Source organism: Cibotium barometz, chromosome 35 (genome assembly GCF_041138505.1).
Source record: "Cibotium barometz isolate CiBa-2024 chromosome 35, ASM4113850v1, whole genome shotgun sequence".
In the NCBI taxonomy this organism is placed as follows: Eukaryota; Viridiplantae; Streptophyta; class Polypodiopsida; order Cyatheales; family Cibotiaceae; genus Cibotium; species Cibotium barometz.
This window is the reverse complement of record NC_141080.1, coordinates 2237776-2254176: the sequence shown is the minus strand read 5'-3', so window position 1 is coordinate 2254176 and position 16401 is coordinate 2237776. Positions and strand designations below refer to the sequence as shown.

General features: G+C 45.2%; 1 protein-coding gene across 1 annotated transcript in view; it reads right to left on the bottom strand.

The window, feature by feature from the left end:
* Positions 1 to 2005: 2005 nt before the first annotated feature.
* Positions 2006 to 16401, bottom strand: part of LOC147618044 (uncharacterized) — a 32038-nt gene continuing 17642 nt past the window's right edge. Inside the window, exons 5-8 of the mRNA XM_086775280.1 lie at positions 3112 to 3281; positions 2707 to 2855; positions 2431 to 2580; positions 2006 to 2345 (exon numbers count right to left, since the gene is read on the bottom strand). Of these exons, the coding sequence (XP_086631406.1) occupies positions 2151 to 2345; positions 2431 to 2580; positions 2707 to 2855; positions 3112 to 3281 (664 nt within the window). The 3' untranslated portion in view covers positions 2006 to 2150. The remainder of the gene's footprint in view (positions 2346 to 2430; positions 2581 to 2706; positions 2856 to 3111; positions 3282 to 16401) is intronic.

Below are 16401 nucleotides of genomic sequence, written 5' to 3'. Positions count from 1 at the left end.
CCCATTATATGTTCAGTTGCCCGGCTTACTATGAGATACGAGGGGAGATTCCACTGCCTCTTCCGAGAGGGATTCGGACCACTCGCACGGGTGATACAGTTTGAGGATCACAAGTGCTTGGGCATGTACTTGATGGAGCTCAGACGACACAGGGATGTAGTGTTGAGGCAGTATGCTGAGAGAGCCCCAGCTCCAACAACACACCTCACAGAGAGCCATCACAGATTTCTATGGTACACACATCCACATCGGAACCCACTGCCCACAACAGTTCCTCTACTACGACATCAGAGCCCACAACCCATACCCACGCTCTAGCTCCACGCCCCAGAGGAGTTCTTAGGGAGAGCTTGATCCATTCTGCGAGCCAGACATCCCCGACCCAGAGCATCAGGACCCGCCACCACACAGATGGATTCATGAGGTCCTCCACCGACATGGCACGCTCCCATCACAGAGGCCTGACATTCACTCCACCATCAGATCGGTTTTGGCCGAGGCGGGTATCATCATTAGTTGATCACAACATATCTCACTCTACACAAGATTATCTGTGAGATGTTTTCATTTTACTTTTTCTTTCAGTTTTCCATGGCTCAGTATATCCATGGTACCATTGTATTACTTTTGGTCTCATAGACCCTTGGGGTCTTCCGTAGACGTTAATATAACTTTCTTTCTTTCTTTCTACATGATGGAACAGTTCCAACCTCCGCATGGGCTGCCTAACCCTAACCCTAGAAGGCCTATGCTGGACCTACAACAAGCTAGGCCTCTCAATGATCACATCCTCAATGGCACAAAAAATGCTCTATAGAATTGGTGTTTTGTGATAAGCTCTCTTAGAGACAACCATGTTCGATCCGTGTGGAGCCGAGTCAGGTCTAGGCGGGTAATGCAATTGATCACTTACCACGAGAAAGCCAAAAGGGGAGCATCCAAGCTATACTCAAAGGCAAAGGAGGCAATTCATATGAAGGCCATGTGAATCAAACCATCTAGTGATGAGGGAATATCATGATCTACTATGTCCCTCCTATGCCAACTGTTTGGATGACTCACATCAACCATAGGACATGGCATGTGCCTATTGTAAACACCTGATGTATGTTAACTGATGGTCTAAGATGAAGAAGTTGGAGACAGAAGAGAGAAGTTGACAATACATAAGGCATCCTGACCCATACAATACCATTCCCACATGGATAACTCATGATTGCATCCCATACCACACTTGGAATCCACACAAGGGCCGGCAGACTGCAACGCTAGACTATATCCAACCTCACACCAACTCCATATACTCAATTGTGCTAATAGCCAAATGCTGACCCAAGTTGCACCTTACACCCTCTTTAACACATTGGGTCAGTCTATGCTAAGGTTGTAACACTTGGCTTTACAAAACCCCTCCTCTACTAGCACGAGAAGCCAGATGGGTTGACTTCTTGAACCCTACACGGGTTGAATCCAATTACGATAGGGTTTTCAACTTCTGTCTCATTGATCAACATAGAAACCCATCAATAAGATGTCATGCAGTGTGTGGTCCTCACACACCAATGATGAACACTTTCTTGAACATCGAAATGCTTAGAGGGAGGGAAGGAAAGCCATGGTAAACTTTGGCACACTAGTGATGTATTGTAAATGATGATACATCAATGAATCGATGCATGTGCAGTTCAGTTTTTTGCTCAAATCTTACTGCAAACTTTTCATGGAAGGAATTTTACGCGTGTGTTTTAGTCCGGGATATATCCAACAATATACATACCTAGATGAATCCAGGAACATGCCCAAATTCACCTTTTAGGAACGTGCATGTTATATACTCATGGTAGTCAACCCACAAGACTATATAACTATCAACTCCATTATGCATAGTATGGACTAGATACTACGACATCCCCACTAATGTCATCACTGCCCAATAGTGGGTGTAGAACTCTATATCAAGATATGCTATCACACACGCACTCCACACACACACACACACACACACAATATATATCCAACAATATATATTGATTCAACACGTCTTTGTATAAAACACTATACATTTTAAGTGCAGTCTTACCAGGCAAGCAACCCAGTCCTTCCATCGAAGGAAAGCATCAAGCGTAGTGCGGCTTCTTATATGATCAGAATCAATATGGCCCTAGATGAGGGCTGACAACTGAAAGGTGTCCAGAATCACCATTAAGAATGTAGGCCTCTGCAGGAATGTACTCAGTCTGTATGTCATGTTCTGATCCTCTAAATTGACAGGCAGGTTGAATAACACGGGAACCACTTTCACATTTGATGATTGACACCCGTGGCCCATCCCGTAGCTTCCAGACCTGTGGTGATGAGAAGTCAAGAAGGATACTGTCAATTAGTGCCACGACATCACAAGTCAACAAAAAGCACAATCAGAATTCCCACCTCCACTACTCCTCGCCGAGGAGCATGTATAGCAAGGCACAAGAGCAATTCTTGCTTGCTCTTGCTCTGGTAAGACCACCGACTTGATGTAGAGGCTGCACTGCTATCAACAGGTACTTCCAAAAAGAAGCAATGTGCATCACGGTAGCCCTATATCCATGCAATTGACCAGGATTTAGCAGTCTTCTCTGGAGTCCATCAAACCTCAATGACACCTTAATGAGATGAAAGCCCATAGCAAAAATAGAGTGCAGCTCTTAGCTCCATGATGCACACCTTCCATAACCTTATCACAACCAAAGCCTGTGTGTCGACTAAAAGGATCCGGCCAAGAGAATCTGTTATCGCTGCCATTGCACCGCTTGGAGACAAAGCAATCCTCTCCCCTTTCCTTGGGCGATCCTTCAACATAGTTATAAGGGATGCTACATGGATGACAAGGTGAGACCTTCAAAACACATCATCTCACAGGTCTAATGAAAAAGCTGGCTAAAAAGACATCTGTCTTCATGATCTTGCATATGCAAAAAGGTAACAGTCGCCTGCAAGTAACCATAACAGCATGATGCCCATATAGAAATTTGTGGGTACCACTCCACGAGTTCACGGGCCATGCCCTTTGGCATTCAAAAACAACAGTATCACCAATAGCCTTATGTGAAAGGTAGCTTCAACACTAACCTCTTCCAAAGTCTTGCGGTTTCACTTCCGGTGGTCTATAGTCAGTTGTTTTTTGATCATCAGTATTCCGCCATAGAATTTTTGCTAAAGCTGTGACTGTGGACACTGTGGCTGGCATGATCCTCTTCATGATGATGTTCGTGAAAGAGCTACTCCGGTCTTCAGACAACCTGGTAGAGGCAACTGCTTATGAAAAAAAAAAATAAGAGACAACCAAATACAGCATAAGTACACAACACTCCAGGTCAAACCTGTTGAGTGCATATAATTATACAAATACACACATGCATGTTTCTAAGGAGACGAGGGGCATTTTGAACGCCATTCAAGGTGGTTAGGTACATTAGGTACATGTTAGAAATTATAGTAATAGACAACAGGGAGAGCATGAGTGTAATTGGATGCACATGTGCAGGTCTGAAGTATGGTGTGTGACCGATGTCCAAAGGTTGGTTAGTTGGTGACATTGTAAAAGGTTAAGAAGAATGAAAAGGTAGAGGAAATCATGTGATCGAAAGAATTAATGGAAGATAGGAGTGATTAGATGGGCATAATCATGCACAGGAAAGTGGATCTAGACATGCTCCTTGAGAGCCATAAGTTGATGCATCCTCAAGCTCATTTGTGAGTGAACTTATGATAAGAATTAGACTCTTGTTTATGCTCATTGTTGTGTTCATCTAATTGTGATCAAAGTGTGGTTATGACAACTTCGCCAACAAGATCGTCATTTATGTGGCACTTGCTAGCTAAATCTCTTAACTGGAGTCAACATTGGTGCATCAGCAATCGCTTTGTGGCTGTTCCTACCTATAATTACAACGTATATTAGAAGAAGAGTGATCAACCAACCTTAGTGCTAGAATCACCTATACCTTAGTGGAAGCACATTATGCAAGAGATAAATTAACCTATGGTGAGTCCTTGGGATAGAGGGAGTGACTAGAGGCTTGCCACATCATGGGTGAAGTGCAATAAGCATGTGAAGCCATCTAGGTGTCATCTCAAATGGGGATAGCACATGGAGGAGGGTGTATGTGACATACCTACGAGTATGCAGGACAAAGCCAAACATCAGATAGCAACCGACGGGAAGAGTTGGACAGCGCAAGTGCCACATGGCAATGATGACGTGGAGATGGTGATGTGGCACTGATGACATCGCAGTCACGTTCAGCTAGCCAATAGCAATATACTAGCCAAATAGGAGCATGGGCACATACATACATATATACGTGGAGTAGCCACATTGTCATATTCATCTACTTTCCTCAATGATGTACATCACAGAGCCTTTCTCTAATAGGCAAAGTGCTAGCCAAGAGTGTACAGTAGGTCATAGGACTGTGATTTGACATCTTCATTCTCAGCCACATCTTGTACTTCTTTCTTGTACATAATACAGAGCAGTAATTTAGGACTCTTGTGTGTGTTGTATGTGTGATTCAGTTGCACTTGTACCATGTATGATCAGAAATTGATCTTGAATCAAGGGACTTTTCAAGATTTTATGCTTGTTGAGCTTGGCAAAGCAGCATGCAAGACTTTTATGCCTTGAATCCTCAGAAATCCACTTGCAGTCAAGGGGCTTTTGCCAAATTTCTGTTTGAGACTGTTGTATGCAGTGGCGGGGACTGTAAAAGTCTGATTTTCACTCATTTGGACAGCCAGGAGAGCATTTATTGCTACTATACTTGCTGGTACAGATTTGGTACAACTTTGTACAAGTTTTGGCATGGCTGTACATTGATTTGAGTGAGGAAAAGGCTCTTTTCCAGCTACTGTACTTGCCGGTACAGGTTTGGTACATCATTGGTGAGCACTTAGTACTGTTGTACAGTACTTTGGAAGGGGAACAGAGCACATTTAAGGTGCTGTCTTAAATCTGCAGCAACCAGATTTTGGTGATTTTATCACATACAGTGGGAGTAGAGTTGCATTCGTGCAACTTTGGGAGAACAACTGTGAGCACTTTGTGTGCTTTGGTGCAGTGTTTGCACATCTTGCAGGGAGTCAAGCATTGACAAAGGTTGCATATTGCTATGGCAACCACAGGTGAGAGCTCTTCATTGCTTCACATCAAGAAGCTTGAAGGCTCACATAATTATGACATTTGGCAAACCCAGTGCTATAATGTGTTGCTCCAGAAAAAGCAGCACAAGCCTATCAAAGAAAGGGGTGTAATGCCCGCTTCTCTTACCGCTGAAGAGTGGGAAGATATGGATGAGCTGGCAAGATCTACTATCATGTTGTCTGTGTCAGACTCTTTACTTTTCAGCATTCGTGAAGAGAAGACAGCTTGGGAAATGTGGCAAAGATTGCAGGACTTGTATGCCCAGCAAAGTGCCTCAAGCAAAGTGTATTGGTTGAAGAAACTCATAGGTCTTCAAATGAAGGAAGGGGCGTCTATGGCAGCCCATCTAAATGAGTTTAATGGTATTGTCAGCCAGGTTATCAATCAAAAGTTGGCAATGGACGATGAGTTCAAAGCCACCTTTCTCTTATGCACTTTGCCAGAGAGTTGGGACACATTCAAGACAGCCACTAGCAATTCAAATGCTATGCTGTCATATGCAGATGTGGAGGGTGCTCTTCTTCAAGAAGAGATGAACAGGAAGAACAATTCTGTTGGAAAGTCCAATGCAATGAATGCACGTGGGAGATCCCAGCAAAGGGGTAAAAGCCAAGAACGGGGAAGAAGCAAGTCCCGCTCCAAAAAAGGACTTGGAAGGCCATTATTGTGGCAAGAAGGGACATATCAAAAAGCAATGCTACAAATGGAAGAATGATCAAAAGGAGAAGGGCAAAGGAAAAGACAAAGACAAAGATGAAGCCAAAGATGCAAAGCCTAAGGACAAAAGTGGAGTCAAGAATGAAGAAGTCAATGTGTCACATGCAGGTGACAGTGAGGATGAAGTCCTATTCACGTCTTCACTTGATGCCCATTCACTTCTTGCAAGAGATGGTCATGGTATGCACTCATGGATCATTGATTCAGGTGCCTCCTTTCATGTCACAGGTTGCAGAGACTTGTTTGTCAGGTATACTGCTGGCAATGAAGGAGTAGTTTATTTGGGTGATAACCATGCATGCAAGATTCTTGGCAGAGGTGATGTGAGGCTTGTGTTTTCAGATGGCTCACAGCTTATGCTCCATGATGTCAGGCATGTGCCTGAGATCAAGAAGAACCTGCTTTCTACTGGACAGCTTGATGATGCTGATTATGTTACTACATTTGGTCGTGGAAAGTGGAAGATTAGTAAGGGCTCACTGGTTGTTGCCAGAGGCTCTAAGGTGGACACTCTTTACTTCATGCATGCAGGTGTTTGTCACCATGCTAATGTAAATGCAACCGAGCTGCCGGAAATCTCTCTGTGGCATAGCCGGTTGGGACACATGAGTGTCAAAGGAATGGAGCAATTGTCTCGTTTTGGTTACTTGCCTTCTCTAAAGTTTTCAAGTTTTCAGTTTTGTGAGCATTGTATATATGGCAGGCAACTCCAGTGCCCCCACAAGAAAGCTCTTGGACAGAAAGATGCTCAGTTAGAGCTTGTGCATACAGATGTATGTGAGATGCCTCAGCTTTCTTTGGGAGGGGCAAAATATTTTGTGTCCTTTATTGATGATGCCACACGCAAGGTGTGGGTTTATCCTCTTCGTTTGAAGAGTGATACATTCTCAGTGTTTGAGAAGTTTGTTGCTCTTGTTGAGAATCAAACTGGCAAAACACTGAAGGCTTTGCGTTCCGACAATGGTGGAGAGTATATGTCCAAACAGTTTCAGGACTTTTGTGATGCTAAAGGCATCAAGAGGGAGCTCTCTACTCCTTATGATCCTCCACAAAACGGGAGAGCAGAGAGGATGAACAGGACCATTCAGGAGAAGGTCCGTTCTATGTTGTCACATGCTGCATTACCTCATGGTTTTTGGGCTGAAGCTGTTATGACAGCCGTTCACCTTATAAATAGGTCACCTAACACGAGGCTTGGTGGGAAAGTGCCAGAGGAAGTATGGACAGGGAAGCCTCCGTCCTACAAGCACTTGAGAGTGTTTGGTTGCATTGCGTACGTGCACATACGCAGGGAAATGCGCACCAAACTTGATCCTAGGTCTCACAAATGCATATTCCTAGGATATGGTGACAGAGGTGAAATGGGATATAGACTTTGGGATCCAGTGAATAGAAAGATTATACGCAGCAATGATGTCATTTTTGATGAAACATGCATGTATAAGGAGCCTGCAAGGCAACAGGAGCCTGGCAGAGTCATCTTTGATGATGATGGACATCATGGACAACAACCAAGGGCTGTAAATCAGCCATTACAGCAACAAAACCAGCCCTTAAATGGTGCTGAAAATGGTCCAAATGGACAGCCAGAATTGGCAAAAGATATCCCTATGGATATACCACAGTTAGAGGAGATACCGGGCATGATCTTTCAACCATATGGCATGGAACAGGAGCCACCAATGGGTGATATGCAGGCTGGACAGCAACCTGCAAATGATGGTCATTGGGTACGGAGGTCCACAAGACCCTCCAGAGCCCCTGACAGGTTTGTTCCAGGGGTTGACTACTTGATGCTCACTGACTGTGGGGAGCCCTCATGTTATATGGAGGCTTTACAGAGGGCAGACAAGGCTCTTTGGGAGCGTGCTATGAAGTCAGAGATGGATTCTCTGTACAAAAATGGAACATGGAAGTTGGTGCATTTGCCTACAGGCAAGAAGGTTTTGCCTTGCAAGTGGGTTTACAGGCTCAAAGTTGCACCACATGCAAAGCCAAGATACAAAGCTAGGTTAGTGGCTCAGGGCTTCAAGGAGGAATATGGTGTGGACTTTGATGAGATCTTCTCTCCAGTGGTCAAAATGACCACACTTAGAGCTGTATTAGCTTTGGTTGCTCATGATGATCTGGACTTGATTCAGATGGATGTGAAGACTGCTTTTCTTCACGGTGATCTCCATGAGGAGATATATATGCAACAGCCAGAGGGTTATGCCTCGAATGGAAAGGAGAAGCTTGTATGCAAGCTGAAAAAGAGTCTTTATGGGCTCAAACAGGCACCAAGGGAATGGTATCATAAATTTGATACATTCATGAAATCCCAGGATTTCAGAAGAAGTGACATAGATCACTGCTTATACACCAAGAAAGCTTTGGATGGCAGTCTATTGATCCTCATCTTGTATGTTGATGATATGTTGATTGCCGGGAAATCTCGTAAAGAGATGGATGCCTTGAAAAAGAGGCTGCATCAAACCTTTGATATGAAGGATTTGGGTGATGCAAATCACATTTTGGGTATGCGGATACTTCGGGACAAAAATCAGCATGTGTTGTATTTGTCTCAGAAGGAATACATTGGCAAAGTTTTGCAGAGGTTCAATATGGATGGGGGGAAGAAGACTAGTACTCCTTTGCCTCCATATGTGAAACTCAGTGCTATGGACAGCCCACAGTCGGATAGTGACAGGGCTGATATGGCCAAGATTCCGTATGCTTCAGCTTGTGGCAGTCTCATGTATGCCATGGTTGCTACTAGGCCGGACATTGCATTTGCAGTGGGAGTGGTTTCTAGATACATGGCCAAACCTGGCAAGAAGAATTGGGAAGCAGTGAAAGGTGTCATGAGATACCTGAAGGGCACACAGGATATGTGCATTTGTTTTGGCAAACAGGATGCATTAGTGCATGGTTACACGGATTCGGATTATGCCAGTCATCCAGATAACCGGAAGTCTACTACCGGTTATGTGTTTACATTCACAGGAGGTGCTGTGTCATGGATATCCAGGATGCAAAAGTGCACAGCCTTATCTACTACAGAGGCCGAGTATATTGCAGCCACAGAGGCTTGCAAGGAGGCATGATGGCTATCTCGGTTAGTGGTTGATTTGGGTTATACAGGGGATATTCCATTGTTGCATTGTGACAGTCAGAGTGCCATCCAGTTAGCAAAGAACCCTGTCTTTCATGCAAAGACGAAGCATGTGGATGTGAAGTATCACTTCATCAGAGAGGTGATAGAGAACAAGCAAATTCAGCTTGTCAAGATTCATACGGATGACAACCCGGCTGATCTGTTGACAAAGAGTTTGCCTCCAGAGCGGTTTGCTCATTGCAGACACTTGATGGGCATTGGATGAAGCCAGTTTCAGCCTTGATATGGCCTTGTATATTATCATGTACATGCTGATTTTTTCTTTTCCTTCATTTAAGGGCACTTTGCCTTTAAGTGGGAGGTTGTTGGGGTAAAGGCATTATGCCCACCCTTATAGTGTGTACAAGCCCATAAGTTATAGTACATAGTACACTTAGTACTTTTAATGTACTAAGTGCACTATGTGTACTAGTGCAAATATACATGTGTGATAGGGGAGTCACACACTCATACATTGAGTTGACTTATCCCCACATATGTCTCTCTCTCTCTCTCTCCCTTCTTCTCTGTGTATGTCTCCCACATGAAACCCTAATTATTCTCCCTTCATCGAGAAAACTAGAACCTGTTCACATGAATCCAGAGACATGCTTTCCACACAAAACCAAAGACCTGTATCCGATAAACCAAAGACCTGTATCCATAAACCATACGCCTATATCCTCGATACCAAAGTCCTATTTCTTCTCGAAAACCAATGTCCTGTTTCCATGACAGATATACCATCCAAGCACGATGCCAAAAACCCAGAGACAGAAAGATAGAGGACGTGTCAAGCAATCCCTGAATACACATAGGTCCAAGGCGAAGAGCAACACACATCTCTTCCAAGAACATCATCCTGTGCATCTTAACTTGATCCTCTTCATCCCAATCTCGTAAACAAAGCCTGCTTGCGAAGAGAGAGAGAGAAAGAAAGAAAGAAAGAAAGAAAGATTTTATTAACGTCTTCCAAAAGACCAAACTCGGCCTATGAGACAAATCGGAGTACCTGTATGGGGTATCCTCTGTCATCCCAACAAAATGAAAAAGTAATGAACTAAAAAGCCGAATCTGGGTGTGCAATAAGTACAATGAGTGGTGAAGGGGATGGAGCTCTACTACTAGGAGAATGCAAAGCTATATGCATGGAGTATACAATCATGATATGCAACCTAGCTAGCTCCATCCTGTACCATACTGGGGGTATAAAATGGTATACATCAATGAAGGGGTTGTCCACAGCTCCGTGAAGAACATGCCTGGGTGTGCTCTGAAGCGAGCCAGTCGCTCCACACCCTCTCTATGAAACTGAGCTCTGATCTCTGTCATCTCTCTTTGGTATAGGCGTGGTGTCCGAAAGCCAGGTGTCCTCTGTATCCTGCGGGCTCTAAGTGTCTCTGCTCTCTGGAGAGTAATTCCCTGCCGTGTAGGGGCTGGGAGGGGGGTGGATCTCTGAAAAAATGTAGTAATGTGTCTGTCGTCCCCCCTCTGGAGCTGTCTGAGCCTGTAATGATGTCTCTCTGTGGCGCTGTATGTCTAGAATGAATCTCCCCAGTATGCGCTGGTCTGCTGCCTCAAAGATCTGGCGTAGGGAATGTGGCTCTCTGAATAAAATGGGATATCTCTCTCTAATGGCTGTATATGCTCTGCATCTGCATACATAATGCTCCTCACTCTCCACCTCCTCTCTGCACAATTTGCATACCCTCTCCTCTCGGGGGATCCGTGCTGCTCTGCCAGTCTCAATCTCCAATCGGTGTGATGAAACTCTAAGCTGACCAATAGCCACTCGAGAGCCGTGTGGTAAAAAACCCTCCATGTATCTAGGCCTCTCTATAAATCCATCATCAGTGATACTCATGAAGTGATCTCTATAGTATAGCATCTTCGGTGGAAGAGGCTGTGTAGGCGATATCCATGTCTCTCGTGTATAGAGCTGCCATAGATCCTGTCTCAGTACTCTGTTCCTCTCACTATGAGAGAGACGGATATGTGGTGCATCCCTGTCATACTGGAATGGTGGTAGATGATCCATGTCTAGGCCATGCTGTGAGAACCAATGTGTGACCTGTGCATACCATGATCCTCTGTCTCCTGCCTCAGCCAGCTGTCTAGATGCCTCAAAAGCTCTGTATGACAATCTGTCCTGTGGCATCTCTCTAAATCTGTCTAGCAGGCATATAGTCTGAAATATGGCCTCTACCATCATAGGAGGCGCAGCAAACTCTGCTCGGATAATCTCATGAGGTACTGACGCAGGACGCCAGGTGGAGGTGGTGACATCATACGTGTACCTAGGGGTTACCTTCTCTGCAGCAGCCACACGCTTCACCATGGGTTCAGCAGCCAGAGCAGGCCCATATGGTCGACGGCCCGTCCATGCTGTAGGCGGCGGATAGCTTCCTGTACCATCGAGTGGGTAAAGAAACTAGCTGTGGTAGGTTGAGGCTCCTGTGGCTGAGGTATAGGTGGCTGCTGTGGGGCGTGGTATAGGCCCTCTGCATATGTGTGCCATGTCTGTGGGTCTGCAATAGGTGTCGGTGTCCGGGGCTCTCTGAAGTGCCGCCATGAGACAGGGCTATCTCTACTCATGAAGAAATGAAAGATCTCTAGCTCCTGTATCTCTGCGAAGGCCCGCCTTTTGCAGCGAGTAAGTCTCCTCATCTCTCTCCTCGACTCCTGCTATGTGATGGCTCCCAAGGCACGATGTGGGAAGCTCTGTAATGCAGCCGTGTGTAGGAGTGATGCCAGCTGAGTAGGAGCCCATCCTCTACTTTGCCAGTGTGTATGTCTGCCATGTCATGTGTGAAGTAGATGGTAGTGTGTGGCGTCGGTATGTGGGGGGCTGGTGATACTGGTGATCCGGCTAGTGAAAATGCCAAGTATGTATGATCTGCCCCAATAGGACGAGGTGGAATGGAGAATGAGGTGACAAGCTGTGATGCCTCCAAAGACCCCATAATGTAGTCTACCACCGTGCCTCCGGTCCGTGTATGACCCCCATGTGGGAAGCATGTCAGCCCTCCTGATCCCGGCCACTGTAGCATCCCGTTATAAATAACGAGACGATGCCTGGCTCCCAACTCTAGTAAGTGGTCCCCATAACGTCCTCTGTCTGGTCCAGTGTCCTCTGATGCCCGACTATGAATAAATACCAAGACAAGTCCCTAGATGGCGGTGAGGCACTTGTTTCAGGTGTGGCAGATAAATGGGCGGTAGCCAGGTGTATGCCGGCCTTCAATGGTTGGCGCTGGCGGCACTGTTGGCTGCAAGCAGCGCTGGCAACACTACTGACTGGAACTACCGACAATGCAAGTCGCGCTACCGGCTAAGCAAGCAAAGCACACTGCACAAGCAGTTGAGATGTGCAGCGTAGTTAGCACAGCACTAGCTGAGCAGGCAACGTAGACTCGCCAAGCAATGGTGGCGCAGGAGCTGAGATGGGCACGGGCCGATAGCAAGTGGCAGACCAACGGCGACGCAAGCGGCAAAGGCTAGCGTAGGCCGACGCAGGCAGAGCCACAGCCTAGCAAACTTGGCGGGTGGAGAGGGAATGAGAATGAAGTCAATAATGAGGGGCTTCTTGCTCTTGAAGGTCTCCACACGCTTAATGATCTTCAAGAGGAACTCAAGGCCCTGCTTTTTGCCAAAAGCGGGCCAATCTTTTGCTTTTCACTTTTTTTACTTTGCTTTTGTCTTACTGACTTTTAATAATAAAAATATTACTCATCTTTAATCAAAGTTCTCGAGTTTTGCTTTTCTAACTTCAGGACCTTGCTTTTTCGCCCTAGAGCTGCTTTTTGGAAATGCGGCTTTTAGCTTTTAGATCCGGTTCAGTCTCCTCTTGCCAATGGTGCCTTGGCTCGCGGTCAACTCAATTTGACTTTTTTCCCTGCTTTTTAACCAAAACTGGTGTTTTTCCATGAACCAACTTCATGGTCCTTATTCCCATGCCTTCATCTACCTATCCAATGTCGGAGCACGGATTCCATCATGTGAAAAGAGCTAGGAGCGCCAAATAGTTACATCTGTTATGTGTATCTACAACCAGAGCTACTTGATGCTTTAAAAGACTCATGAATGAATGCAAAGAAATCATCTAAGCTTTGCTACTATATCAGCCATATCAACCCATAGTGTTGGGACACTTATGGAAAAGTAGCACCCATCCCAATAGTGTGCACGCCACTGCGCACTTAACCTCCACCACTCTAATTCCTCCCAAGCCACAAGAATTGGTGGAGGAGGGATGATAATGGCCCTAATCTTCTATTACTTATAGATGATCTCATTGGTTGGGACTCTATGCATGTGGGATGTAGGCAGCCAGGTCACGACCTTCCAACACCCTCCCTCGATAGACAAGACGTAGGGTACACAAGTGCTCTAATGATGCAAGCCTCAAAGGCTTCTCGCACTGTCAATGATGTCATAATTGGTACCCTTAGGATTTACCGCACAGCCTTTTTTTTGGCCTGTGATTACACCGGACATGTCAGCAAGCTTGTCCATCCGCTCATACACGCATTCGGCCTTCGTTCAACTCCACCGAGAAGAATTGGCAAGTCAACCAGCTCCACTAACAACATACCAACATGCCCTCCCTTGCTCTAATACCATGTTGGAAATTGGGGGCCACTTCCCGGGAGGTCAACCATCCCAGTAGTGTTCACGCCACTGCGCATTGAACCTCCTCCACTTCCAAGCCATGAAAATTCGCGGAGGAGAGATGATAATGACCCTAGTCTTCTATTACTTATAGATGATCCCATTGCTTGGGATTCTATGCATGTGGGATGTGGCGGCCAAGACACGACCTTCCAACAGCACGCATGATTTGGGTATTGAGAGCAATATGGAGACGTGAAGCAATTGAGAGTTGCATTTGTACTTTACTCGACAGAGCTTCTCCCATCTCTAAGAGGGTTGTACTAGACTTCCACAAATCATTCATGCTCATCCTCGAAAGATTGGGAAGTATGCTCGTGCACTTTTTGAGCATCGCCACCACTTACTTGACCATCCTAATGAGTCTACCCATGCTACCCTCCCTCTCTAGGATGGAGACTTTTGTATGACCTTAAAGGTCTCATAGATCAATATTTGGCCTCTTGTAGAGGATAAATCATCATCATCTCTCTCTCTCTCTCTCTCTCTCTCTCTCTCTCTCTCTCCCCCCCACGATCACCTCATCAGCTCTAGATCCAAGACATGCTCCACCGCCATCAAGCTACCTTTCCACGTGACATAGCTGAGGGAAACCTCTCGACCATACTCATTAGCCCCATGCTTGATATTTTGGAGAGTGGTATACCATCTACTCGGAGCTGATGTTGCTCTCATGTTTCTATGTTCTTAGTATTCCATGATGAATTTCCATGTACAGTTTTGTATCACCCCAGTGAGATAGCTATGTTTATGTTTTCTTTTTGTTTTATTTTCCATTCCATGATGAGATATGCCATGGACATTATTGTATCACTTTGGTCTCATAGGCCCATTGGGTCTTTAGTAGACGCTTAATATATCTTTCTTTATTTCTCTCTCATCTCCACTACATTATGCAATCGTCTCAAGAACCAAGGTGCTGAATATATGTAATCTTCTGCATGTTACAGATCATGGACATGGCTTGGGCATCCTTGGAGCCCCACCTAAGTTCTTCTTCAGTAGGAGTAGTAACCTCTGAAACTTCAACTACTAGCTGAGAAACAGATATTGATGTACAGATATTGACATCTTGCAATCAAGACAAATTCAAGAGGGAGGGATTGTATTTCTAGCCCCTTTCGTTGTGTGTGTGTGTGTGTGTGTGTGTGTGTGTGTGTGTGTGTGTGTGTGTATATTCTGGAATGGGATTGATCATTATTTTACTTATATAATGATTATTTGGAACATGCTCTAGTTTACGTGGCAACGATGCCAGATAGCCAACAAGATTTATATTTGGATGGCAACAATGCTGACCCATTGGACAAGCCTTTGTGCCAGATATCTTGGACTTCACAGTCCGGCGGTCATTGCAACCAGATAGCCCAGATGACTATTGATGAACAGTCGGGCGGTCATTGTAACCAGATAGCCCAAATGATTGTATTGGATTTCATAGTCGGGCGGTCATTGTGACCAGATAGCCCAAATGACTGTATTGGATTTTATAGTCAGGCAGTCAATGCGACCAAATGGCCCACATGACTATTGATGAACTCTCGAGCGGTTCTAGTGACAAGATGGCCTTGAGGATAGACTAAGCGGTTTACCTCGGGAGCCAGATCACTCAACACCATTTCTGATGAAACCAGACAGGACAATCCATGAACAGGAGGATCATTACTTGTGCATTGCATAATGATGCATGTTTGAATTCTTTCGACTTTGTGTGCTGTTTTTGATGTGTGGACAATGCTTGAATTTATGGCATGTGATAGTCCACTGGGCTCCAAACTACTTGGCCACTACCTAGAATACCTAATAGACACAAATGATGCGTACATGTTTGTTGACTAGCTTCAGTCTAGTTTTTGCAGGAGGAAAGTATGCATTAATTTTATCTAACACATGTGACAAGCCCTAAAGAAGTACCATCAAGAACAAAGCCATTGGTCAAAGATAAGGCATAGAGATTTTGCCAGATGAGCAGATGACACCACAGATATGGGAAAAAACCAGATGCACAAGCTCACCAGACAGGGCTAGTACTTGCAACATATGGATGTACTTGAAACATACTGATGTACTTGGAACATATACATAATGCTTGGAACACCTCTATTCCACAGTTGAGGACAACTGCGATATAAAAGGAAGGGAATGTAACGTAGTTAATTGCACTCATGCAAGAGTGCCTAGATTTGCACTGAGTTTTGGAGTAACCTATGGATGCCTAATCGAAAAAATATCTATGAGAGAAAGCCCAAACGAAAATCCCGAAGTATTTCTTTGACGTGAATTCCCTGACCTCTGAATACAAGATGTTGAGCCAAGTGCCAGTGTGAAATGCCCCTTTTTGACGGCCATGCTTTGCGAAGGAGAACCCTAAAAAAGGACAGACCGCTACTGATAGTGGCGTTGAGTCGTTGAGCACGGGCAGAAATGCTGATGGCCAGGGTTCTCTATGCAGTAGTGCAGTTTCCAGCAGCATCCAGGACAAGGCAGCTGTTTTTTTAATCGAATTTTTTGGGCAGCATCCTTGGGCCCCTTTGTAGCCGTTCCCTGACCAACGAAGTGCCACAGCTAGCCCCAAATGGACAGCCAACCTGCACGCCCACCCTAGGGCCATCAGAAGCCCTTACTCATGTGCAGCCCTCTGCTCCCTGCATGCCTCCCACTGTTGCCTGCTACTACATCCCCAATTGCCAAG